The sequence below is a fragment of the Enhydra lutris genome, unplaced genomic scaffold, assembly GCF_002288905.1.
Source record: "Enhydra lutris kenyoni isolate GAN:26980312 unplaced genomic scaffold, ASM228890v2 scaffoldscaffold14, whole genome shotgun sequence".
In the NCBI taxonomy this organism is placed as follows: domain Eukaryota; kingdom Metazoa; phylum Chordata; class Mammalia; order Carnivora; family Mustelidae; genus Enhydra; species Enhydra lutris.
Window position 1 is genome coordinate 17561589 of NW_019154098.1, and position 27473 is coordinate 17589061.

The 27473-nt window shown below is 42.2% G+C and overlaps 1 protein-coding gene across 4 annotated transcripts in view; it reads right to left on the reverse strand.

The window, feature by feature from the left end:
- The window catches only part of LOC111146719 (TBC1 domain family member 31), a 69823-nt gene extending 43558 nt beyond the window's left edge, over window positions 1-26265 (reverse strand). For 3 of the 4 annotated variants that reach the window (XM_022502391.1, XM_022502389.1, XM_022502390.1), the window contains exons 1-6: window positions 26135-26265; window positions 22326-22472; window positions 18374-18489; window positions 13778-13956; window positions 5804-5955; window positions 2040-2199 (exon numbers count right to left, since the gene is read on the reverse strand). In XM_022502391.1, the coding sequence (XP_022358099.1) occupies window positions 2040-2199; window positions 5804-5955; window positions 13778-13956; window positions 18374-18489; window positions 22326-22472; window positions 26135-26211 (831 nt within the window). In that variant the 5' untranslated portion in view covers window positions 26212-26265. Of the gene's footprint in view, window positions 1-2039; window positions 2200-5803; window positions 5956-13777; window positions 13957-18373; window positions 18490-22325; window positions 22473-26134 lie in introns of those variants that run through there. The other variant, XM_022502392.1, reaches the window with a different exon arrangement.
- Window positions 26266-27473: the final 1208 nt, after the last annotated feature.

Below are 27473 nucleotides of genomic sequence, written 5' to 3' on the forward strand. Positions count from 1 at the left end.
AACCTGACTCTGGCAGATGTAACAGGGAATAGAGAAAGCAAGCCTGTGGGCTGCAAGGAAGGGGAACGGGAAACTGGTTTTTAAAGGGGGGAAAACTTAGTTTTAACTCACGTAATTTGAAAAATTAAAAATAAGTACTAAAAAAGTGTAAGTCAATACACAGTAGAGCCCTCTACTGGCTTGTCCACACCTGGCTTTTCCCCCCACGACGGGCTGCACCGAGATGCTGACGTCACCTGCTACATGAGAGGTGACAGTCTGGAAGTGGCTGGAAGCAGTCTGAAGGCGGCAATCTCTTCGGTCGGGTCAGGCTGGCAGAAACCCCCCCATTCATAGTCGATGCAACCTTTCTAGAGGGCCATTTGGCAAGATCCTCAAAATGACAGACGCACATCACCTTGACCCTACTGTTTCAGCTCTGGGTGAAATGGGGTGTGTGAAATGGTACGTGCTAAAAGTTATTCGGCGCACCATTATTTGTTTGTTTGTTTTTTAAGATTTTATTTATTTGAGAGAAAGAGAACAAGACAGCACGGGGAGGGGCAGAGGCAGACGCCCTGCTGAGTATGGAGCCCAACGCAGGGCTCAGTCTGGGGCTCAATCCCAGGACCCTGAGATCATGATCTGAGCCCAAGGCAGACGCTTCACTGACTGAGCCACCAGGACACCCCTCAGTGCACCATTATTTGTAATAAAGAAGAACTAGAAACAGGCGAGGTGCCCAATAACAAAACACTGGTTAAAAAACTATGAAATAGTAGAGATGTTTAAAAAAAAAAAAAAGAAATTCTGTACTGATACAGAACAATCTTCAAGGTCAATTAAGTGAAGAAAAGCAAAAAAAAAAAAAAAAGTGAAGAAACGCAAGGCGCAAAGCTGCATAAAAAAGTGGGAGAAACACAGGACTTAGAATAACGGTGGTTATGGAGAGTGAGTAACGGGGCAAAAGGGAGAGAAGAATAAGAGATTTCACATCATTGTCTTACTTTTTAATGTTTTTTATTTTTTTTTATCTTTTATGTTTTCACTATCTTTTTATTTTATTTTTAATATTTTTATGTTGTGAATGCTTGTCTATCCAAAAACCTTATGTTAGGAGTACCCGGCCAGCTTAGTTGGCAGAACATGCGACTCTTGATGTCAGGGTCATGAGTTATATATAATTTGCTAAAGTACAAGACTCAAAACAGTCAAATTATGATAAGGAAGCTAAAGTCTGACTACTCAACTATTAAAAAGAAAAATGGTGTGAGGGCGCCTGGTTGATTCAATCCGTAGAGAATGTGACTCTGATCTCAGGGTCATGAGTTTAAGCCCCATGTTGGGCACGGGGTCTACTTTTAAAAAGGAATAAAATGAAATAAAATACATAAGCAAAGAAAATTTTTACAAAATGTTGTGTGTGGTGGGGGTACTCTATAAACTAAGGCAAGTTACAAAGAAAACGTTTCTGAGGTACAGTTATGGTAGATCAAATAGTATAACAAAAAGAAAAACTTTAATTCTACTCCCCCCTTTAATCCTTACAATTAACAGGAATGTTGACAAATCACTTCATGTTTCTAAGTTTTAATGTCAGTCCACATAATGGTGCAAATAAAAAATAACATGCTGGGGCGCCTGGGTGGCTCAGTGGGTTAAAGCCGCTGCCTTCGGCTTGGGACATGATCCCGGGGTCCTGGGATCGAGTCCCGCATCGGGCTCTCTGCTCAGCGGGGAGCCTGCTTCCCTTCCTCTCTCTCTGCCTGCCTCTCTGCCTGCTTGGGATCTCTGTCTGTCAAATAAATGAATGAAATCTCTGGAAAAACAACAACAACATGCTAACGCACCCTGTAAGCCGTAAAGCCTGACACAAAGTTAAAGTACACTGATTTTAGAAAAAGGGTAAATTGTCAGTAATACACAGAAGCTAATATTGTAAATTTTTTTCAATTTTAGACTCTTCGTAACGTTAGCAATTTCAAATCCTTATAACAATCAAGGTACAAGAGCAAAGACAGTTCAGAAATTGTGTAATGTCCTACCTTTATATTACTAACCTGATTAGAACCAGCATCAAAACTATCGGGGAGAAATTCGAGGTGGCGGATGGCTCGGACTTTAGTAGGCATCTGAATGATTCTGAACAGCCGTTTAGCTTCCAAGCACCACAGGTGAAGGTGATTTGACTTCCCTCCGGCGGCCAGGATGCGACCATCTCTGCGGAACAAAAGGTAAGGAAGTACAACCACGTGGACTGTTGCCAGCAGCGAGGTCCAACGTGACCCAACGGGATCGAAATGTTCTCTCTCCGCGCTGCCCAACGTGCTCACTATGGCCATATGTGACTGAGAACTTGAAATGTGCCTAATGCTTCTGAGGAAATAAATTAATTTCATTTTCTACTAAACAGTCCCATGCAAACAGTGGCTACTATATAGGAAAGCTCAGCTTTATGGCCTGTGTATTTTTTACCTATTGTACTAAGATACCAGCTTAACAAATGCTTGTTTGATGACTTCACTGAGGATTTCTGAGTAACATTTATCTTTTACAGCATAATCTCCAAGTCATTACCACTCCCCAACTTCCTCTACTTCACACAGGACTAGACTGAGTTGGTACCGCACTGCTACATGAAAACCCAAAAAGCCCCAACTTTTTCTCTTCCTGCTCAAACCAAGCTGCTTCTTCAAGGCACAAAAATAATACGCTGTACTAACTCGCGACGCTGCGGCTCATTCATTCATCAAGGACTTGCAAAGCGTCTACTGCAAGCCAGGTATAGTCAGGCACCAGGGACACAACGGAAACAAGGCAGGCGGGATCCCTGCTCTTGTGGGATTTTCGGTCTAGAGGAAGGGAAGGAAGCAAATAGATGCACTTGATCTCAGCTGACGATAAGTTCTATAAAGAACTATAAAATGAGATGGGAGTTACAGGGTTGGGAAAGGAGGAAGGTCTACTCCCTAAAAAATGTGAGCCAGTTACGGGATGATCTGGAGGAAGAATCCCATGCTGGTTGGTATTCCAGACTGGTCGATGTGTGGCTGTTGAGAAAGGAATAAGGTTAGCCACCTAAGGAAGACAGAGAAGTCACGTTCAATTGTGACCAGAATCGTGTTAAAGGGAAAGAAAACAGGAGGACACCGAGGAAAACCGAGGCCAGATGACAGAAGCCTCAGGGATATTATGGGGAGTTTGGATTTTATTCTGACTATAAGGTAAAGCCTTTTCAGGGAGTTTAATAGGGAAGTGACATGATTTGAGTTATGACTTAAAAAGACCACTCTATCAGGGCATCTGGGTGGCTCAGTCAGTTAAGCGTCTGCCTTTGGCTCAGGTCATGATCCCAGGGTCCTGGGATCGAGCCCTGCACTGGGCTGCTCAGCAGGAAGACTGGTTCCCCCTCTCCTCCCCGCTTGTGCTCTCTCTCTCAAAATAAATAAATAAACTCAAAAAAAAAAAAAAAAAGAAAAGAAAAGAAAGAAAGAAAAGGAAGGGAAAAGAAATTGAAAACAAGGAGACCAAATAGGGCGACTATTATGGGAGTCCGAAAGGGACCAGTGTAGTCAGAGGAGGGTAACAGCTGTGACAATGCAAAGATCAGACCAATTCAAGATACCACTTGGTGGAACTGATGGCATTTATTCATGACTTCGAAGATGGTGAGAGGAAAACAAGGAAATAACATGTATTTTCTAGCTCTTTCCACTGAAAAGGCCAAGGACAGTGACCAGATCAGTCACACAAGGAGTACCCCCTAGCATCCAGATTGGGTTTTGAAATACCATCGCCCACTAAAACAAATCCAGGCGCTTTAGAAAATGGCTGATTCCAGGTTTGGGACAGAAAATGTGTAAGATAAACCTGGAACATCTCATCAGATGAGAAAGAATGAGAGCTTTCAAAACAGACAACTGAGGTTGTATCAACAGGGTTTTCAGAGCCAACTTGAAAGAATTCCAGTGGTTAAAGGGAAGAGAACCAGAGCACCACTAAGAATAATGTTAATAGATTAAATCACTTCGACTATGATTAAATCCATTCATTCACAAAGATTAAAGACAAAGCCCTCATGGGCCACCTCTGAAAGATGCCAATAAACCAATTTATTATTTTTCATAAAAAAATCAGACAGTCAAACTCAGTCTGACTCTTGATCTCAGGGTCATGAGATTGAGCCCCATACTGGGCTCCACTAAAAAAAAAAAATTTTTTTTCTTTTAAAGACGGGGAAAGCAAGCATTTATCCCGCCTTTCCTTTGCAGCTATAAAATAACCAAAGAGTGGACGAGAGGAAGTTCCTCTCTATAGAAGGTTTCTGGTAAATAAGGGAAGAAGGAATGACAGAATTAGCCTGGCACCATTTTGCTAACCTCTAAGGCAATACTGGTTCTAGGTCATGATCATCGACGGCCACTAACATCACGAGAGAAGTGTTCTTCTGATGAAAGTATGCAAAGCATTATCATTATCATGTCTTCCTGACCCCAAATCAAGCCTGAATCAGACCAAGCCTCCAATTTACAGGAAATATAGGTGTGACCAGTATACAGGAAGTACAGACAAGACAGGATCATATTAAACACTAACACAGGGATACAAAAAGCAAAACCTAAAATACACAGAGTGCTATAGGACAAAAGACCAGTTCCTTAACAAGCAAATAGCAACGAAAACCTTAGAAAAGGGATATATCATCCAAGACACTGTGTGAAACTTGTTTGGTTCCTGATTTGAACAAAGACTGTATATATGACAATATTAAGATATTGTTCATTTTTTAAAAGTGTAATAAATGGGTTAACTAAGAATTTAAATAAAAACTTGGAAAAAAAAGTGACAATAGTACTATGGTTATGTTTCAAAAAGGACCCTTTCTTTAGAGATACACACTGAAATATTTATGGATGAAATGATATTGCTTGGGTTTTGCTTTAAGTTAATGCATAGGCAGTAGGAGGTAGTAACAAGTTGAGTTATAGATAAATTAAAACGGCTGTAAGTTATTACAGCTAAAGAGAATGCTACAATTAGGGTTTCCTGTGTTTTTGTATTTTTACGTACATTTGAAATTTGCCACAATAAGTTAAAAAGAAAAAGTTCTACAGAACATATATAAGTACGAAGGAAAATTTTCTCACATGACAATAAGATAGTAAAAACAGAATGAAAATTTTTAAAATTTTACTGGAAGCTAGATTTCTTTAAAATTCTGTGTTTTATTTATTTTTTTAAAGCTTTTATTTATTTATTTGACAGAGAGATCACGAGTAGGCAGAGAGGCAGGCAGAGAGTGAGAGAGAAGCAGGTTCCCCGCTGAGAGAGAGCCCCATGCGGGGCTCAATCCCAGGACCCTGGGATCATGACCTGAGCCGAAGGCAGAGGCTTAACCCACTGAGCCACCCAGGCGCCCCTAAAATTCTGTTTTAAAAATGTACATTTGGATTGGAGAGGGAGACAAACCGTAAGACACTCTTAACTCTAGGAAACAAAGTGAGGGTTGCTGGAGGGGAGGTGGGGAGGGAGGGGATAACTGGGTGATGGGCATCAAGGAGGACACAGGACAGAATGAGCACAGGGTGTCATACGCAACTGATGAATCACTGAGCTCTCTCTGAAACTAGTAATACACTACATGTTAATCAACTGAATTTAAATAAAATAAAAATTTTTAAAAATTTACATTTGGGGTGTCTGGCTGGCTCTGTCAGAGGGATGTATGACTCTTGATCTCAGGGTCATGACTTTGAACTCCATGATGGGTAGAGGGATTACGTAAAAAAAATAAAGTTAAACAAAAAACTGAAATGCACATTACCTGGTCACGGCAAATACTTTGTATAATATACTAGAGCTTTCAGGTGGAGCTGGCAACTGGTATCTGCAAGAAAGAGTATCACATTCCCAGGCGAAGATGGAGTTATCTTTAAAACAGCTGAGGATGGTGTTACTTAATGGCAAAAAGAATACCTAAAAAGGGAGAAAAACAGTTCTTGTTCATGTAGCCCACAGCTCTCTTTACATTTTTTACATTTTACATACAAATTATACAAGTTGTCAATTTTTAGTTTGAAAAATTACTTTTTCTTAAACTCAAAAAATATATACATTTATGACATAGGACGGGATAACACTGAAATCTCATATACTATTATAAAACTGAAAGGAAAAGGTAAAACCCTTTAAATAAAAAAATCGGGGACTAAAATGACTAGGCAGTTCATAAAATACAAAGTAACAATTTAAAAATATTTAACCTTATAAAAGATTCAAGTGAAAATAACACTCTATGTGTATCAAATTGACTTTAAAAATAACATAAACACATATACAAGCTAGACATACACTAACATGGGAACTCTGTTTATGAACTACGTACTATTATAAACATGACTTGAAATAGGCACTACTCATAAAGATTACCTATTAAATGCTGCTGAGAGTAGAGGAAACTGGTAATAAAAACTGGTTACAGACACCATATGACATATCTCAACAGCCTTGAAAATATGTATCTCTTCTGAACCAATCAGTCTGCTTCTAAGAGCTAATCCTTTGGAAGAAAAAATCAGCAAGGTGCTTTGAGATAAATGTATACAAATGTTTGTTGAGCATTATTTATAAAAGTAAAAAGTTGAGGGGCACCTGGGTGGCTCAGTGGGTTAAAGCCTCTGCCTTTAGCTCAGGTCATGATCCCAGGGTCCTGGGATGGAGCCCGCATTGGGCTCTCTCCTCAGCGGGGAGCCTGCTTCCTCCTCTCTCTGCCTGCCTCTCTGCCTAATTGTGATCTCTGTCAAATAAATAAATAAAATCTTAAAAAAAACCTTTTTTTTAAAGTAAAAAGTTGAAAACAAAACCTTGATGTTTTATTAGAGACTCAACTTACTTCATGGACAATTTCGACTAAGCTTGTAGCAAAGCTGGAAATACCATTTTACTCTGATTTCTGTGTTTCTATTACATACGCTCTGAATAATGCTGACTTTCTTTTTTTTAAAAGATTTTATTTATATATTTGACAGACAGAGATCACAAGTAGGCAGAGAGGCAGGCAGAGAGAGAGGGGGAAGCAGGCTCCCTGCTGAGCAGAGAGCCCAATGTGGGGCTCGATCCCAGGACCCTGGGATCATGACCTGAGCCAAAGGCAAAGGCTTTAACCCACTGAGCCACCCAGGCGTCCCTGACTTTTGATAATAAAAAATTTTAGTTAAAACTCATCATTTTCTCCTAAGAATGTCAATGGCCTCTAAAATGATTTTGTGTGTCATTTGTGTAAAGCATACAAAGGGAGGGAGGGAAAAGAAAGAAGGAAAGAAAATGGGAAGAAATCTATGCCCGAAGAACAACATATTCCTGCCCATCATCTCAAAATAGTCTCCTCACATAGCCTGGGACATCTCACGTGGTTGATCCTTAGTTACATCTCTAGCTCTTTATTCTTTGACTCCCAGCTGGAATAGCCTTCTTACTGGCATTATAGCTTATTATAATACTTTATATTTGAATATATTTTGTCCTTGTTTCTGCTAGTTTGTCTTTATAAGCTTTATTATTCTCTTAAGAATATATGATTTGGTCTCGTATTAGAGCGGAACAGGGACTCACCCAGGAGGCAGAACACCTTGAACAATCTGTAGCCTTGCATTCTGACCCCTGAATGGTCACCCACCTTCACCATTTCCTAGTGTGAGAAGGAGGCTCGTCTTCTCTGCCTTCTTCTGCTACATTCTTTGGGAATGAAGTGTGCAACGTTTCGAACACTGGAGTATCTCCTGAGTATTTACAGTCTGGAGGCCATCATCATAGTAATGAGAGGGAGCAGACCCAAAATGACTGTCTGCGGGAAAGCAGGCTCAACACCAAATAGCCCGTGGCTTCCTCCAGCGTTAAAAACATAATGAATCCTGGGACGCCTGGGTGGCTCAGTTGGTTGGACGACTGCCTTCGGCTCAGGTCATGATCCTGGGAGTCCTGGGATCAAGCCCTGCATCGGGCTCCCAGCTCTGGGGAGTCTGCTTCTCTCTCTGACCTTCTCCTCACTCATGCTCTCTCTCACTGTCTCTCTCTCAAATAAATAAAAAAAAAAAACAAAAAAAAAAAAACCATAATGAATCCATAACGCACCTAAATGAAATACTTCTGCAACCCTGCATCTAATTTGCGTCATCACCCAGTCTATTATATATATGCAGTTAAGAAATGATTCTAATAATTAATGTTATTACTATATTACTATAAAAATTTCAGAGGATTGAAACCCATACTTTTTTTTAATAGTTTTGTTTTTTTCCTTAGAGGTGGAGTGAGGGGTAGAGAGAGGAAGAAAGAAAATCTTCAGCAGGCTCCACGTCCAGCATGGGCCTGACACAGGACTCCATCTCAGGACCTTGAGCCGAAATCGAGAATCAGATGCTCAACCAACTGAGCTACCCAGGTGCCCCAAGAAACCTGCAAATTTTATAGTAACAGTTGAAGGCTTTTATCATGAACTATTTTTCTCATATGCATGTAACAGTATCTTTTAAAATAATAATAATAATAATAATAATAGTAGCGCTAAAAAACCACAGCCCATACATACACACACACAAACACATAATGCACTATGGGACTTACCGGTTAATTAAAACAATCTACTCAGTGTTAATGCTAATAAGACAAAATAAAAAATGCTAATTCAACTGCTGTCCTTGCCTGATTCAACCCCTGCTTTTGTCCTTGGCTCACTTTGTCAAAGACAATCTCTGGTAGATGGTTTGCCAACAGGTTCAGGAAGATTTATGACAGCCCTTATTGAAAGAATATGAAATAAATATATTGTGATCTATAATTATTGCACTGAAATGCTGTTTGAAAGCTGATGTCTAGGGGTGCCTGGGTGGCTCAATGGGTTAAAGCCTCTGCCTTGGGCTCAGGTCATGATCCCAGGGTCCTGGGATCGAGCCCCGCATCTGGCTCTCTGCTCTGTAGGGAGCCTGCTTCCTCATCTCTCTCTGCCTGCCTCTCTGCCTACTTGTGATCTCTGTCTTTCAAATAAATAAACAAAATCTTAAAAAAAAAAAAAGAAAGAAAGAAAGAAAGAAAGCCGACGTCAAAAAAGTGACTTAAGATTTCTATTATAACTAGCAATATTTTTCTAAAAAAGTAATAAAGTTTATTCCTACTGGCAGAAGCCAAAGCTTAAAAGTTAATGAACACCAACTGCTATTTTAGGGGAAGAGCTGTGATATATTGCCTACATGATTATTCATTACTAGATTTGTGATGTTAATTGCTAGATTTTAATGATTATAAAATTGTTCCTAATGAATCATGTCATTATTCAGATAGTGTCATCTCTTGACAATCATAAAAAGCTTAGAAAAAACTTGAAAAGCACTAACAAAATATACTTTTTGGAGGGTTGGGTGAAAGGTTTTCCTTATAAAATATGAAACTCCTAGGCTTTCCAACTCACTTTTGAGAATTAGGTGAACTCTTTCCAAAGTTGAGAGTTCAGTACAATAATAAAGAGCAAGCTAAATCAAATACACAATTCAGCGGAAATTTAGTGAGCGCCCACTGTACACAAAGACTAAATTTAGTAACACGTTCTTTGTTAAACGTTTCCTCATACCCATCACAACCTTTTCCAATACATACTGAACCACAGTAATCAGAAACCCTAGGATTTATTAAAAAATCCCAAAGTAAATATTTAATTTAAATATTCTACCTCCAACATCAACAAAATAATCAAAGTTTACTAACAGGAAGAGGTGTAATCGGCTTACCCGAGAGGCAGTACGGTACAATGGAGTGACTCTGGAATAAGACAGGCTTAGATTCAAAACACACGTCTTTGGTAAGCTCTGTGACACTGGGCACATTACTTAATGCTTCTGAACTGCAGATTCCCCATTTGTAAAATGAGAATAGCATCTACTTTTAGGATTATTTAAGTTTAAAAATAACCAACTCAACAACTGGTATCTATTGCCGTTGGTATTGATTATTCCTAGAGCTGGGGACAAAAACCAGTGGAAAGATGTTGGAATGATAGGTTCTTTAAAAACATTTTGAAATCAGGGGCGCCTGGGTGGCTCCGTTGGGGAAGTGTCCAAGTCTTGATTTTGCCTCAGGTCATGATCTCAAGATGGTAGACGGAGCCCTGTGCTGGGCTCTGTGCTCAGTGGAGAGTCTGCTTGAGAATCTCTCTCCCTCTGCTTCTGCCCCTCCCCCTGCTGGTGCATGCGTGCGCCCCCCCCCCCCAAATAAATTTTAAAAGTCTTTAAAAAAGAAAGAAGAAAAGAAAAACATTTTGAAATCAAAGGTCCAAAGTTATTTTTCTGAAACCCTTGGTGTTAGATGTATTCCTGAATTCAGAATTATTCCCAATCTGAGAAAGGTAATAGGAGGTATGTTCTGGAACAGTATGTAGAACCCCTGGGGGACCTGGAGCAACTCTCTGTCACTCAAACATACGAACATTTCAGCCTCCTGGCGGTTCAGTTCAGGTTTTGCTGCTAAATAAGCTCAGGTAAGATTGGATTTTGCCACGAAGTGAGTTACTTGAAAACTTCCGGGTTTCTGCATGGCTAATGAGACACTGTTCATCTATTTCAGGCAGTTCACAAGAGATAGAACAGTTCCCTTACAGCCTTTTGGAGATAACTAACTGCACTGAGATAATCCCACAGTAGAACCAGATCACAGATAAGAACAACAGACAACAGCAAAAGCCGCAGCAGCTGCAGCTGACTTGGTTATAAGCACTTGCTATACCAGAGCAGGTGCTAGGTGCTCAGTGCTCCGTATAAGCGATCACATCCCGTCCTGGAGTCAATCCTACAGTACCTGCTGCTCCCATCTGCATCCTACACATAAGGTAAATAGCTCGTCGAAAATGCTGAACGGGAATCTACTCAAGACTTTAGACATAACTTCTGTCTGACAAGAACTACGAATGAAAGAATAAGTTAAATGACATAATGATGAACAGTAATACAAATTCAGAATTTGGGGCATTTTCCAGGACAACTGGCCTGGTTGCCCTCAAAATAAATAAATGAATAAATAATGTCATGGGAAAAAATGGTAAAAGGCTATATTATTTTATTTTTAAAGATTTATTTGGGGGGCGGCTTGTCAAATACATACACTTTTTGTATTTTTGTATGTATTTGACAAAGGCAGAGGAACAGGAAGACAAGAGAATCTTAGGCAGACTCCTCACTGAGGGTAGAGCCCAACACGGGGCTCGATCTCACCACCTGGAGATCATGACCTGAGCCAAAATCAGGAGTCGGATGCTTAACCAATTGAGCCGCCCAGGTGCCCCAGTAGAAGACTATTTTAGATTAAAAGGAGCCATCATAAAAGGAGACTGTGCACAGCATCATTTGTCACCTTGCATCTCTCTCTCCCTCTCTCTCTCTCTCACACACACACACACAAAGTCACAAAAGTTCTGTTTAAAATATAGAATCAGGGGGCGCCTGGGTGGCTCAGTGGGTTAAGTCTCTGCCTTCAGCTCAGGTCATGATCCCAGGTTCCTGGGATCGAGCCCCACATCGGGCTCTCTGCTCACCGGGGAGCCTGCTTCCCCCTTTCTCTCTCTGCCTGCCTCTCTGCCTACTTGTGATATCTGTGTCGAATAAATAAATAAAATATTTTAAAAAATATATAGAATCGGAAACTGGAATAAAAACATAGATTTAGTAAAAACTTGATAAGAATAAAGTTTTACTTTAAGATTAGTTTAAAATTACTTTCTATTTTCAACAGAATAAGCCAGGAGTGGCAACAGTCTGGCCCCTTCAGCTCTTGTATAGCCCAGAAGCTAAGAACGGTTTTTACATTTTAAAATTATTTCATTGTAGGTGGTTATATAAGTACATACATAATATCCTCAACTTTGCTCTTGGTCTGCAAAACCAAGAATATCTATTAGTGGGTCCTTCGAGAAAAAGTTCACAGGTAATGTAAAGACTAAGATGGTCTATTATTTGAGAACAATATACCTATATGCATACTGCATACTCTACATATGTTTTCTATATTTTATTCTCATATTGCTAACATTTGGAGTCCCATCTTTTAAACTAAGATGTTTAAATGACCAAGCAAGGTTAGAATTGGCAACGATCCAGCATCTAGTAATTTTAATTTCATGGTAAAAAGAACAGATGGTTTTTGTGTCACTGTTTCATAACTCTGTTTCCATTGTGGGTTCAATTCCCAATGTGTTCTTCTTTTGAATTTAGAATTCAATTTAATGCTGAAGCAATTAAAGAAGAAAAGACCTACTAAGATATTTGGCCTAAACCCCTAAAGAATAAGGTGGCTACAACTTCTATCTCTTTTTAATTATTAAAGGCAATCTAAAGAACTCTGAGATTTCCATGGAGACTACAAAATACATTTCTGGTTGACATGCACTGTTAGCTGTTCACATTAATGACCAAGAAATTAAAAGCAATACCGCATGGACAATATAACCAGAAGCAACAGAATGAATCACACAGGAGACTCAGACGATCCTGAAAACAGTATTAGGCTAATCAAATGGAGAAAGCAAAATTAAGCCTTAAAGGCAAAAGAAGTGGCTATTTTTTTTAAAAAGTGATATATGTATACAAAGGAATAGAGATCAACAATAAAAAGGAATGAACTACGGGTTTCCAACACCATGCATGAATCTGAAAACCATCATGCAGAAGGAGAAAAGCTTTACAATTACCATTTCTGACTAGCTCTCTTTGTTTGAAATTTTAGGACAAAACTTATTTACGGTGGAAAGACATCAGGATAGTGCTTCCCTGGATAGGGATAAGAGAGAACTTTCTGGAATGATCAAAGTAATAGGTCTGCACAGGTTACAAAAGTGTATGTATTTGACAAAACTTAACAAACGAATACTCAAGATTTGTGCATTTCATCATATATAAATTCCACATCAACAAATACTGAACCCTAGTCAATTAAATTCAGGCTGAAGTATTTTTGGGCAAGTATACTGACGTCTGCAATTCACTTTAAAATGAAAAAAAAAGGGACACCTGGGTGGCTCAGTCGGTTGGGCTGCTGCCTTCAGCTCAGGTTGTGATCCCAGGGTTCTGGGTTCAAGTCCCACATCGGGCTCCTTGGTCGGTGGGGAGCCTGCTTCTCTCTCTGCCTCTGCCTGCCACTCTGCCTGCTTGTGCTCTCTTTCTCTCTGACATATATATAAATAAATAAATAAAATCTTAAAAAAAAAAAATAAATGGAGGGACAGAAAGATGGATAGATCCATAATACAGTCTAGGGATATAAGTACAGTAAAAGATAATAAAGGAACATGTTAATGGCAGAATCTAATGGAATACATGGGTTCACTGTGGAATTCTTACAAATCTACTATGTTTGAATTTTTTTTTTTTTTGACAGAGAGAGATCACAAGTAGGCAGAGCAGCAGGCAGAGAGAGGGGGAAGCAGGCTCCCTGCCGAGCAGAGAGCCTCATGCGGGGCTTCATCCCAGGACCCTGAGATCATGACCTGAGCCAAAGGCAGAAGCTTAACCCACTGAGCAAACCAGGTGCCTCTATGTTTGAAATTTTTTAAGACAAAAGCTCAGTAAGTTATAAACTGTAGCCACAGGCAACATCTTCATTCCGATGGGCCACTCCGCTTTGCGTGTTACTGCGTTATGAGAACACAGCTACGTGGGACAAAGTGAATCATTCATTAGTCTTATGTCACCTATAAATCCTACTGACCAAGAAACTAGTCCAAGAAGCACAACGGACCAAGATGCGCCCCACCTCCACTGACCTTTTGGATACCCACAGACTGTCGAATATTCAGCTTTCTTTTCCTCTGAAAGGTATCCAAGTCCCACAGCTGGGCCGTGTCAGAAGAAGTGGTGATGGCATATCTCCCGGAGGCATGCACAGAGATCGAGAACACGGACGACTCATGTCCTCTCATCCAGCTAACCAGCTCCTTGCTAACTGTGGCAGAAAGTAGAAGTTACACAGGTAGAACACTGTAGCTCATCCCAGCCCGGATTCGCTGATGGCCGGTATTTACGAGACACCTGCGCTCACATCTAAAAAAGAAAAAGCCAGTAGCGTAAACGCACCACGGAGCACATAACATGCCCGTCACCGACACGCGAGGTGACAAGGCCAAATGAGGAAGGGCTTAAGAACAGCTTTCAGGGGCGCCTGGGTGGCTTAGTGGGTTAAGCCTCTGCCTTCCGCTCAGGTCATGGTCTCAGGGTCCTGGGATGGAGCCCCGCATCAGGCTCTCTGCTTAGCAGGGAGCCTGCTTCCCCCTCTTTCCACCTATCTGCCTACTTGTGGTCTCTCTCTGTGTCAAATAAATAAATAAAATCTTTATTAAAAAAAAAAAAAAGAACAGTTTTCAGTGGGACAGTAGGGAGTCTGGGCTTTCCCTTGGGAGGAGTAGTTTTGTGTAGAAGAGCAGCATATCTGGTGTGTATTTTAGACCGAGCACTTCGAAGGTAGGTGGTGGATATACTGGAAAGAAGGCAGAGATGAAGACAACTGATTTCTTTGTTGCTGTGATAATCCAGGAAGGAGACAAGGAAGGTCTAGAACTAAAAACGTGACAATGGAGAAAGGAATAAATTTGAGAGCTATGAAGGAGAAATGCAAAGGACTTTGTGATCAAATATATGTGTTGAAATAAAAGATGAGAGGGGCGCCTGGTGGCTCAGTGGGTTAAGCCTCTGCCTTCCGCTCAGGTCATGGACTCAGGGTCCTGGGATTGAGCCCCGCATCGGGCTCTCTGCTCAGCAGGGAGCTTGATTCCTCCTTTCTCTCTCTCTGCCTGACTCTCTGCCTACTTGTGATCTCTCTCTGTCAAATAAGTAAATAAAATCATAAAAATTAAAAAAAAAAAGAAATAAAAGATGAGGTAAGTCTTCAATGGTTCTAGCTTAGTTATGTAACTAGGTGATACTAGGAGCTGATTTAAGAAGTACGGGAGGAGAAACAGATCCAGCAGTGTGGGAAGAAATGATCATGAATTTGATTTTCAAAATTGATCCTGAGGTGTGTGCATGCACGTGTGAGAGAGAAACACAGAACACAGCCTGGCAGAGAAAATACCAAAAATGTCACAGCAATTATCACTAGGTCATGGAATTTTAAGTGATTTTTAAGTTCTCTTTTCACTTTCCTGTGTTTCCAAATTTGCTGTGGTAGGCAAGTTTTACTTTCACGATCGAAAGTTTTTCCTCCAGAAAGAAGAAACTGGGGAGAACAGTCCGAAAGCAAGATGTAAATCTGGGAAACATTAAGATACAAAGTAGGTCAAAAATGAAAACAGTGGGAACAGAGAGAAACCCCTGGGGAGCGAGCAGTAGTTTCCAAACACCAGTCTAAAGTCTGGCATTAGTTAATGATCAATTTTTCATTGGTTTTCAGTGAAATGAGAAAAATAAGGATAATGAAATGAAGCTTAAATTTAAAGTACTACCTTTTAATCGAGGATTATATCTTTCTAACTTCCTTTATGTTTTAAAAATCTCATTTCACGAAATGCAGTTCTATTGTTTTTTCCAATGTCATTTAGCAAAATTAAAAGCTGACAACCCATGTGAGTTGTTCCTCTACTTTTTCCTTTTAATTGGGTGAAAAATCCCAAAGTCTAGGGACCACTGAAATAACTAAGGAGGGAGCCTAGTAAGAAGCAGTCGGGAGAGTAGGAAGAGAACGTAGAGAAGAGTAGGAAACCGAGGGCCTCCCATGAAGCAAAGTGCTAAATGCTACTGAGAGGCAGAATGGAAAGTACAAAGAAGGTTTCAAAGAGGTTAGTAACCTCTGGTTAGAGGTTACTAACGACCTTAGAGGAGCAGGGAGTGCCTTAGAGGAGCAGGGAGTGCAGAGAGGGAGAATTCTAACTCTGAATCCGCTGCTGGAGGCTACGAAGCCAGGGGCTTTAGCAGTGAAAAGGGAGGTACTCATGGAGGTGGAGACAACATCAGAAGGAGGGGGCTTCACTGGTGGGGGAAGGGGTTCAACTCCCAGAAGAGACTGCAAGATGGACCTGAGAAGAGAGAAGGAGAATGGATGGAATCCGAGGGAAGCGATCACAGATGAGTATCAACATTGAGTGTTTTAGAATTTCTGCGGCAGCAGCTTCTGTAAGCGAGAACTGGAGGCGGTTTAAAGTCCATTGAGAGAGAACAGGTTTAATCGTTACGGTACTGCCGACAACTACAAGGCGGAATATTACATGCTGATTTTAAAATGCTGCATGGATTTTTAACGAGGTTAAGAAAATGATTCCACCAAATAATCTAGAAAGGATGGTCACGTGTTTGTTAGAATGTAAAAGAGGGGGCACCTCGGACGCTCAGTTGGTTAAGCGGCAGCCTTCGGCTCAGGTCGTGATCTTGGAGTCTTAGGATCAATCCCTGCATCAGGCTACTTGCTCGGCAGGGCGTCTGCTTTTCCCTCTGACCCTCCCCCTTCTCATGCTCTCTCTCTCTCTCTCTCAATAAATAAATAAATAAATAAATAAAGGAATGTGAAAGAGGTGGGGCGCCTGGGTGGCTCAGTTGGTTAAGCCGCCAACTCTTGGTTTGGGGTCAGGGCATGATCTCAGGGTTGTGAGATGGAGCCCCCCATCCTGGGGCTCTCCGCTCAGCAGGGAGTCTGCTTAAGATCCCCTCTCTCCCCTTCTTTCCCTCCCCCTCCCCGTCTGTGCCCGTGCACTCTCTCTTTCAAATAAATAAGTAAATAAATAAATAAAATCTTAAAAAAAAAAAAAAGAATGTAAAAAGGGTATATGCAGAAAAACCAGACTGGAAAGATAAGCCCCGACCATAAAAACATGGACCAGTGCAAGGGTCCATGTGTGGGTCTTTCACACACAGTGAGAGCAGAACAGCAATGAAGAGAAGGGCCCCTGAAGCTAGGCTTCCAGCTTAGGAATCCTGGCTCCCCTGCTTACGAGCCACAGGACCTTGGTCAAGTTACTTCTGTGCCTCAGTCTCCTCATCTGCAAAACGGACATAACACTATCCCCGTCCATGGGTCTTATGACAATTAAAATTAATATGTATAAAGTCACAGAACAGTATACCTGGCAGAGAGTAAACACTATATAAATGTTAGACCACATTACTATGGTTATTATTCTTTCCTCTTAAAAGTTTTTTTTTTAGTGGGGCACCTGAGTGGCTCAGTCATTAGGCATCTGCCTTTGGCTCAGGTCGTGATCCCAGGGTCCTGGGATTGAGCCCCGCACCAGGTTCCCTGCTTAATGGGAAGCCTGCTTCTCCCTCTCCCACTCCCTCTGCTTGTGTTCCCTCTCTTGCTCTGTCTCTATCAGATAAATTTAAAAATCTTAAAAAAAAATTATTTATTAGAGAGAGAGTGAGAGAGAGCACCCTGAGATCATGACCTGAGCTGACACCAAGAGTCGAACGCTTAACCAACTGTGCCACCAGGCGCCCTGGTTATTATTATCTCTACATATTCTATCAATCACTTTAATCACATGAAAAAACAATACACTTGAGATATCTATTTTCTTAAGAGGTTCAGTTTACGAACTCTAAGTTCTCTAGAACTATATGAAGTGGTGTATCATACATAGGATATATTAAGAAGGTTATTATTCTTGTACAGAAGGACTAAGGAACTGGGGCTTCAAAGAAAGGTATGGCTTTTGTCCAGGCTCCTAGGAGGCAATCTCTAAACCCCTAAAATTCCCCCAGTGATGGGGTGTCTCTGTTACTCATGGCAGGTCCCTCAGGCAACAGCAGCTGGCTTACCTACGGAGAGAACCTCAAAGTGGGGGCTGCTGCATGGGAAAGACCAGCCGTGGGAGTGACTGGTAGGCTGGGCTTGGGGTCACGTGATATCTGCCCACCCTCCAGAGGAGGGCTGGAAATTTGAGTTCAGACCAGCCGGGCAGTAATCCAATCAGCCGTACCCCTGTCATGGAGCCTCCATAAAAAGCCGCAGAGCTCAGAGCTTGGGTGAATTTTCGGTTTGGCAGTACTCTGCGTGGACAGCCACTCACGGACGCTGGGAGGGGAACATGTCCCTGAGGATAAGGGCAGCTTGTCTTCTGGGAGCCACCCACATTCTGCCCCATGCACCCTTCCTGGGGCTGCTTCTACTTTGTAGCCAGCCGTCGCATTCAAACTATCATCGCGAGCAGAGGGCTTTCCTGAGTTCTGGAGTCATTCCAGTGAATTATCAAACCTGAGGGTAGTTGTGAGAAACCCTGGGTTTGTAAACAGCTCATGTGATGTGAGGATGGTCCCGGGACCCCCAAACTTGCAGCTGATGTCTGCAGCGAGTGCAGACTGTACAGACTGGCAAACTCCTCGCGTACCGCCTAAATTTGACTCTTATTCAGAAGATAAAGAGGAGGACTTCTTACCTGTGTCGAAACATTTAATAGAATAATCAGCTAATGCCACAAGGAATTCAGACTTCCTACGGAGATTAAAGGCCAGAGCCGTGCAAGCTTGTGCTGTTCGCTGAACAAGATTAAACCTATTAAGAGATTACTGCATTAGTATCAGAAAGTCTTCCAACAGTCATCAATTTTACGTTGGAGGAGTCCTTAGAGATGAAGAAAATGAAACCCAGAAAAATGAACCCTCACATTGGTAGGCCAAAAATGGATTATGAAGAGTGCTGTCCGGCACGTACAGGAATCTGGAATTTACTTAACAGGTTTTAAGCTTAGCAGAATTATGACCAGCCACGGGTTCCGGGAAGGGGATTCTGTTGGCAATGGCAAACGGACAGAAAGATCATGAAGCAAGTCACTACAGAGCATGTCAACCAGCGCTCCGGGGCTGACGCGGAAGGACAAACAGGACGAGGAGTCAAGTGGGAGAAGGGCTGGTGACACACTGAAATGAGGTAGAGAGGGAGGAATCAGGAATTTCCTCACGTGCAAAAGGAAGGTAAGAAAAGAGTCATGATTAAGAGATCAAGTGAACTAAGACACTGATTGAATGAAATAACATATGCTAAGTGCTTAGCAGAGTACTTGGCACACAGCTAGAGTTTAATTTACTAAAAAAATCAAGTTTTCAAGATTGGGCAAAAGAGGGACAAGTCTGGGAGGTAGGAAATAAGTCTGGTTTTAAATATGTGAGTTCAAGGCCTTTAAAAATTGTGCTATCCAAGAAACAGAGTGCGGGCCAGAGCTGTGATTTAAAACCTCCTAGGAGGGGCGCCTGGGTGGCTCAGTGGGTTAAAGCCTCTGTCTTCGGCTCAGGTCATGATCCCGGGGTCCTGGGATCGAGCCCCGCATCGGGCTCTCTGCTCGGCAGGGAGCCTGCTTCCTCCTCTCTCTCTCTCTGCCTGCCTCTCTGCCTACCTGTGACCTCTATCTGTCAAATAAATAAATAAAATCTTTAAAAAAAAAAAATAAATAAAACCTCCTAGGAGCCACCTTGAAAAAGTAAAAAGAAAAAAGGTAAAATTAATCTTAATAGCATATTTTACTTAATATGTACTTACTATCATTTCCACATTGAATCAATAAAAAATTACAAATGAGATATTTTACATTCTTTTTTTCATACTAAGTCTTCCCAACCCAGTGTGTATTTTACACTAACAGCACATCTCAATTTGGACCGGCCAGCTTTCACGGGCTCCGGGGCTCACGCAGCTAGTGGCTACAGCACTGGACAGCCTAACGTAGAAGATATCCTGTACGTAGTAGAGGTAGATCTGGGTTAACAGTGTTCGCACTGCAGCTGAAGCCTTAGGCTTGGTGCTGAATGAGGACATGGAAGGGAGCAGGCCAACGACAGATGCCCGAGCAGCACAATAAAGGGGCAGGCATTCGCAGAAGAGTCAGCAAAACGAGGGGGGGAAGATGATCGGAGAAGTAGAAAACTCAGGAAAGAGCTGTACCTTGAAGCAAAAGAAAAACATTCCAGGGAGGAGGTAGAGATGAGTATTTAGTAAGATGAGAATTGAAGAGAGACGAGTGAATCAAGCAAGTCAGATTTCCGAGGGACACCAGCATGGTGGGCGTTAGAATCCGACGGGCTTGATTTCAAGTCTCAGCTCTGACACTTACTCCTCCGCTCGGCTGTGATTATGCATAGACAGAGAGAAAAGGGACAGTGGACAAAATAAGGGAGGAACACTCGTGGTGCTACGTCGCAGGGGTAGCTACCGATCGAGATTAGCATGGGAAGAAATTAGGGTCACTTATTTTATGAATAAACCAACCACAGGGACGGCCATATATGTGAGGCTGCGCTTGGGAAGGGGAAGGGAAGCTGGAAAGTGTCTGTTTTCTTATGGGTTGGGAGGCCAGGGAGTCGAGGAAGAGTGGGGTCGTACCCAAGGAGACAAGGAAGCAGGCAAAGACAAGGAAGCTGGAGGAGAGTGGGAGAAGTAGTAAGTACTGATGAGCAAATGAAGGGAAGCATCATTGATGCGGACGTCCCTTATTCAGTAATGGAGTCCCTCAACACCAATTTTTGCTTTCTTCAGCAGTGGGATCAGAGAAGCGACAGTTCTATGAATTTAAGGTTGAGAACGGGCAGGGTGTGTTAGGCAAGAATAAAGGGTGGGAGAATTGTGACGGTTATTTTATTGGTAAAGAGCGGAAACAATGATTAACATAGCTAATAAATCACAGAGAAATTAATTACATATGACCCCTTCTTTTCCTCAACTATTTGAGGATAAGTTAGTGAGATCAGGATTCCTACAAACAAGAAAATTCTCCCATATAATTACAATACAACTATCAAAATCAGGAAATCCCACTGATATATTACCACCACCCAATCCTCAGACCTCATTCAGTTGTGCCACTGGGCCCCAAGAATGTCCTTCCGGGATCAGCCCAGATGCATGCCTTTACTTGTCATGGCTCTGGTCTTCCTCAGATTGGAATAGTTCTTCTGGTTTTTCTACAACATTCATGACCTTGACCCTTGGGAAGATGACGAGCCATCTTGTTACACAATCGCTTAATTTAGCTCTCTCCGTCTGACGATTCCACTGCCTGGATCCAGGGGCCATGTCCCTGGCCGGAATACCACAGAAGGGATCGTCTGCTCTTTCCACTGCTGCCAGGGGGCACATGAATTTTGATCTGTCCCGCTACTCCTGTCATCATTTGCTCGACTTCTTCACTGCAAAATTAATCTTTTCCCCTCTATAATTAATCAGTATTTGGGGGGGAGCTGCTTTGTGACTATGCGAGTATCCCTTCTCATTGAACCATTGTTTGATGACCGAATGAAGTTCTAGATTTCTCTTTTACTCAATGGGTTATGACCCCTTACTATCATTATTTATTTTGATACTCAAAATGTCTCCAATATGGCAAGAAGGAGAGCTTTAAAGCTGACCTTTATGTCCTTTGGACACTCTTTTTTAAAATAATTCCTCCTTTCTGGCTACAAAATGTTCCAGATTCACCTGCCTCCATCCTGAAACTGGCCGTTTCTGCAAGGATCCCTGATTACTTTTAGCAGAGTGTGGTATTTAGAACAGAACCAGGCAATGAATGTATTCATTGCTACTGGGGGGTTGTTGTTCCCAGGTCCTGTAAGTGGACAAAGCTAGGAAACACATGTACCTATAGTGCATTCACTCACTCACACGCTTCTACTTACCTCTATGTCAATATATTCAAATCAGACCGTACGCACAGATATATCCCATTCCAGTCCAGTACCCCAGGGTTTGTTCTTGTTCTCTGCCTTTCCATATCTGCAACTCCCCTTTCCCATTGTTAGCTACCTGGCCCCCATTATCCTCAACATATTTACTCACTTTATCGAAGCCTCCGGTCTTTCCCATGATTGCCCCATCCCCCACACAGACACCTTCTGACTCTGGCCAGGCAGACATGGTTCTCCCATCGACCCACCCACCCCCACCGCAGGTATGACTCCCTCCGTCAATCCCATCTCACTGCTTCTGTACCAAACTGCTGAGCAAAGGAAGAGGAGGCAGACGAGTGCGGATCAATTCTTTAAAACTGCCAGATGCATAAACTGTGACAATAATGTACAAAGGAAATTATGCTCTTTCTAAATGGCCAGACAAAGTACCAGATGTTGCTAAGTGAGCAATAGTAAAATTTTAAATTTAAATAACAAGCTACTGGAGATATTGTGCGAACTAGAAACTTGAATTCTCTAAAAAAAAAAAAAATCTAACCATATTTTCTATGCTTTCCCACTTTCTTCCGTCAGCATTTATGACAGGGTTTTACAAGGTACCTGAAATATAGTAAGAACTTGATGAATCTTGCTGAATGAATAATTAATAGGAGGTACTAAAATTGGCAGTAAATGACTTGTTAAATATGATCTGTATCAAAGGTGTCTGCTCACCTGTTTCCATACAAGTCAAAAACATAGATATTTCCTTGATGGTCCCCAGCAATTAAGCAATCACCTGAGCTGTCAAAAGCCACATTCAAAAATCGCAAGACTTTGGGAAGGTAGTCAGAAGAGCTGTGAATGATGTTCACGATAATCCTGTCAGAAGCAAACAAACAAACAACATACTTAATTCTATGTCAAGCATTACTCACGAAAAACACGGCTTTTATGGTAATTTCACTAATTTTGAAGTTTCCTGCCTACCCATTCTTCCCTCTCCTGCTACTCTCCTAGAAGCCATCCTAGTGATTTCTGGGAGGATGGAGAAAGTTATTATCCAAGTGCTACTGTGCATACAGATTCATCAAATACTTGAAAACCCACTATGCATCAGACGCTACAGAAGCTGCGAACTGAAAGTAACAGATGGACACAGGCCCTGTTCTCAGGGAGCTTTCAGTTTCGTGGTGAAGACAGATATTGAAAAACAGAAGCACACATATGAAAAGCTTCGTAAACTGTGATTAAGTGATGAACAATAACAAGATATAAGAGAATGTATTTTTGATTGAGTCAAATCGCTACATGAAGCAACAAACACATGCTAAAAACAATGATGTAATAAGTGAAAAGTAGTTTTATATAAACCACAAGCCACGGTGTGTAAGAAAAATCTCAACTCAATATCTTAATTTTAAGATACCTTAATGAAATTTTGTAATATAAAGTGTTCCAAAGTGAACTAAGTGTACATGAGTTTTATTTTCCGCTATATTGGTCTAAAGGTACTTTTTTTTTTTTTTTTTTTTTTAAGGATCACGTACCACATATCTGTTGAAAAGAAACCTGTTACAAAGCTTGGAGCACGGAATGAATAGCTTCTTAAAATAGTTTACGTGTGCCTATTCAGGTCACAAAGACCAGAATAATCCCCTTCTTTGTTACAACAATAGTTTCCTAATCATGAACATTTTTATGTTAATTGACCTTTTGTGAGTATCTGAACTCAAGTCTTAGAAATGTTTATCTTCCTCATTATTTTTCATTAAAAAATACTAAATTGAATTAAATGTATTAAACATCTTCTTCAGTTCAAACATAAGGCTTTTCTCTGGGTGAAACAACAAAATTCTTATGATAATTCATGTTTATCAAGTCCTGGACAAAGATTCTATGCTTGACCAAAGCTTTAGTTTGGCTCCTGAGCCTTCTCAGGGGCACTTCTCCATCTGTGGGCTTCCTTGTAAAATCTAATTTTAGCACAAACCCTGTTCAGTCTGTTTAATTAGAACCCCTGATCATCTGTGGTAACTGATCAGCTTCTCATTCTCCACTATCTCCCAGCTGACATCCAGTCACCCTGGCTTGTCTTCTTCAAGAATCTCTTTTAGGCTGGTTTACCCATAACTCCCTTAACCTAGATGTTTCCTCTTAGTGATTTTCCATCTACTGCCTCTCCCCATGCTCCTTGGCAGTACATCCCCACTCACCCAGCCTGTAGCCGGAGCTGAGCCCAGTTCTATACTGAAGTCTCCTTTCCTCTATTGCAACAGAGGAATAAAATCTGTTTTTACTTCAACTACTGCCAAGTTCTGGTTTTCCTCTGACATCCCCAAAGGGGAGAGGGTGAGAATAAATATAGTGAAATGAGAATAATATCAATGTTCCCAGGCAATTAAAACCAGACAGAGTGAACCACTCTTCCCTCCGGTTTTATTTCTATAACATTTACTATGTGTGTGAGTTACAAAATTATATGATCATTGTTCAAAATAAGGAAAGAAGAGAAAAACACTAATAAATGAAATTGATTATAACTCTACCATCTAGATAATAATCACAATTAATAGCAACATCCTATCCCTCTGATTTCACATAATGCAAACATACCAACATTTATTTTAGAACTGTCTTTACCAGCATTTATTTCAGAACTGCCTTTCAATTGCTCACAGGTTGCGTGACAGTTTCTCAGGCCTTCAACATAATTAAAAAATCAAATATTTACCGAGCACCAAGATGCATGAGACACTGTTTTAAAGTCTTTAAAATGCCCTAAGATGACCCTGTCTGGTAGGAACGATTATCTTCACCTACAGTCTTGTTGATTAACTTGCCCAAGGTCACAGAACTAGTAACTGGATATTTACTTCAACTCAATCTCTGCCCCTTGTCTCTCTTGAGACCATAGCAATGGGTTTTGATGAACAAAATGAAAGCTATGGTTTAGTGGAAGCGAATAACATTTCCATAAAATTGTTTCTTTCCTTTCTTCGATCTTGCATGTATATCTGGATATTTTATAACAGCAAAAAACAGAATTACTGTGGGTTGGCAATAACTTTTAAAACATTTAGAGAGCATCAGAAGTTAGGGTAGTATTTACATAAACTTCCAGTTTGGAAATGAAAATCCCTACTGAAGAATTCCTAACCAAAAATTTTTATTCGTTAACAGTTGATGGGACAGCAACATGGCTAGGGGGCTGAGAGCAACCAGAAATCAAACGAGCTCTTAGTACAACGTCCCGCACGGTGGTTCGAGCAAGGAAAGTTGGCATGTGAAGTCTGCTGATTTGTTGAGAAGCTACCAAAGGATCAACAGAAAAATTACCAGGAATAAAAACATGAATTCAAGTGATGCCGCAAAGGCCACGAAATCTTTAGAAATTAAAAGCAATGGCATCAATCTGTGTGCAGCAATTGGAACCAAGATGGCACCACTTGGGGCAAAGGTTTCCATTAAAGTCTTGAGTGGCTAAGACTCAAACAGATCAGCTATCCGGGACCAGAATGAAAAGGAGAGGCTGGGGAGGGAGGGAAAAACTGGCAGAGCACAGAGAACTTCCAGGGCAGTGAAAATACTTCGTATGATAGTACAGTGATGTATACATGTCATTGTATATTTGTCCAAATCCATAGAACATACAACCCCAAAGTGGACCCTAGCAGGACTGCAGACTTTGGGTGATAATGCTGTCCCAATGCAGACTCATCAGCCGCAATTAAAACACCTCTGTGATGGGTAATACTGATAATGGGGAGGCTAAGCATATGTGAGGGCAGGGGTATATAGGAAATCTGTCCCTATCAATTTGTCTGTGAACCTAAAACTGTTCTTAAAAAAAAAAAAAAGTCTACTTAAAAAACAAACACCATCAACAGCCGCAGCACTAACCACCTTGCACTGTACAATGTAGCCCCATGGTCACTGCCATACACGCTAACGTGTAAACTCGACAAGCCCAGAAGTTTGTTTTGTTCCACTGCTGTCCCCCAAACCTTAGAAGCTTGGCACAGAGTAGATCAACAAACAGTTGATGGATGTATCCTTGTCTGAATATAAACGATGACTTAAGATGGATAAGTTGCAGCATTTGGAAGGGGTCGACGTGCATCTTTCCCCTTTCCCTGCATCGTTCTTCCTGAGTTCTTTTCCAGGTGCAATCGTTAAAAAGAGTTACTGAGCATCTACTGCGCGCCGGGAATGCTACTGGGCTGCTCCGATAATTCAGGCAGGCAGAACCCTGGTACCCATCCTCTCGCGCACCTCGCCGACCCCCGCCCCATGACCAGGAAGGGTTCCCCGACGACATCGGCGCCCGGAGCACGGCAGGACTAAGGCTACCTGCCTTTCAAGAGGTCATCCGGGCCAGGGATGCCGGCCAGGGATCAGAGGCAGAGCCCGAATCTCCCCGTACCCCCGGCCCCTTGCACTCCTCCCCGAGATCCTCCCCAACAGCGCCTCCGACGCCTCTGCAAGGACGCAGAGCCGCCCCTCGCCGGCCTCCAGGCCCCTCCGCAGCCCGCCGCCTTTACCCGTCCCGAGCGGCCGGGGAGGGCTTGCGGTGCCATAGCTTGCCGCTCTCCTTGTTGCCCAGGTCTGTGCTCTGCATTGCGAAGCCCACCCGCGGCCGCCGCCGCCGCCGCCGCCGCCGCCACCGCCGCAGAGTGCGCAACCGACCGGGCGCCTTCCCGGCAGGCTCCGCGCTCCCCGCCCGGGAAATTTAAGCTTCCGACCCGGGAGATTTGAGCTCCCGCCCCGGCGTCCGGGATCCCCCCGACGCCGACCTTTCTATTCACAGCCAATAGGGAGGCGGTTTTCCTCCCAACTCCGCCCAGGCAACCCTTGCAACCCTGGACAATGGAACCGGCCAACGACCCTCTCTTAGACTCCGCCCCTTTTAAGGGTCCACCCCCAAGCCCGGGGCCCAAAGCCTTCTGGGAATGGTAGTTCTCTGCAGGTGGCTCGGGTCGTCGGCAATCCGCTCGAGAATTCTGCACTCTTGGGGCCTCGCGGGGTTTTAAGTTCCCCACCCAGGCCAATAAAAGTGGTTTTCTCCTGTGGTCGCTGCGTTCCTTTCTACGTTGCGTTTAGGGATTAAAGGATCGTAGAGACCACTAATAGAGAAGGATGCAAATGCTTTGAGAATGCAGTGTTCCTTTTTATGGAGCGTTCGGGCTTAAAAGAACCTCTACAGAGTCCATTCTTGTCCCTTTCACCGTCTCAATTCCTTTTTCAGTTGTAATGTAACAAGAGGCGCCGGTATCATGGTGTCTAGTTCACCGGTCATGGACCAGAAAAGCAATGTCATCAACAACCAGTGGCGCTGACATCTGAGTTCCTTTTCGTAAATATTCACTTAGCCCTTCTCTCGTGCCTGCCAGGTATCAAACGTTCTTCTAAGTCCTTTACGAATATCAATCCATTTAATCCTTATAGCAAACCTACAATGTTGGTAGTACTATTATTCTCATTTTTTGTGCTCTGTGAGGCAGTACATTGGTTTCTTGCGGTTGCAGAAATGAATAAACACAAACTTGGTTAAAAAAAAAAAAAGTTATTCTCATATTCTGGAGGCCAGAATCAGAAATCAAGGTGTTGGCCCAGCGGCTCCCTCCAGAGGCTCTAGGGAAGATTCCATTCCTTGCCTTTTCCAGCTGGTGACTTCCTTGACTTGGGACCACATCATTACCTTCCAGCCTTCCTCGCTCTGCCTCCATCTCTGCATTGTTTCCAATCTCTCTTGCTTTTCTTTTCTTTTTTTTTTTTTAAGATTTTATTTATTTATTTGTCAGAGAGAGAGAGGGAGAGAGAGCGAGCACAGGCAGACAGAATGGCAGGCAGAGGCAGAGGGAGAAGCAGGCTCCCTGACGA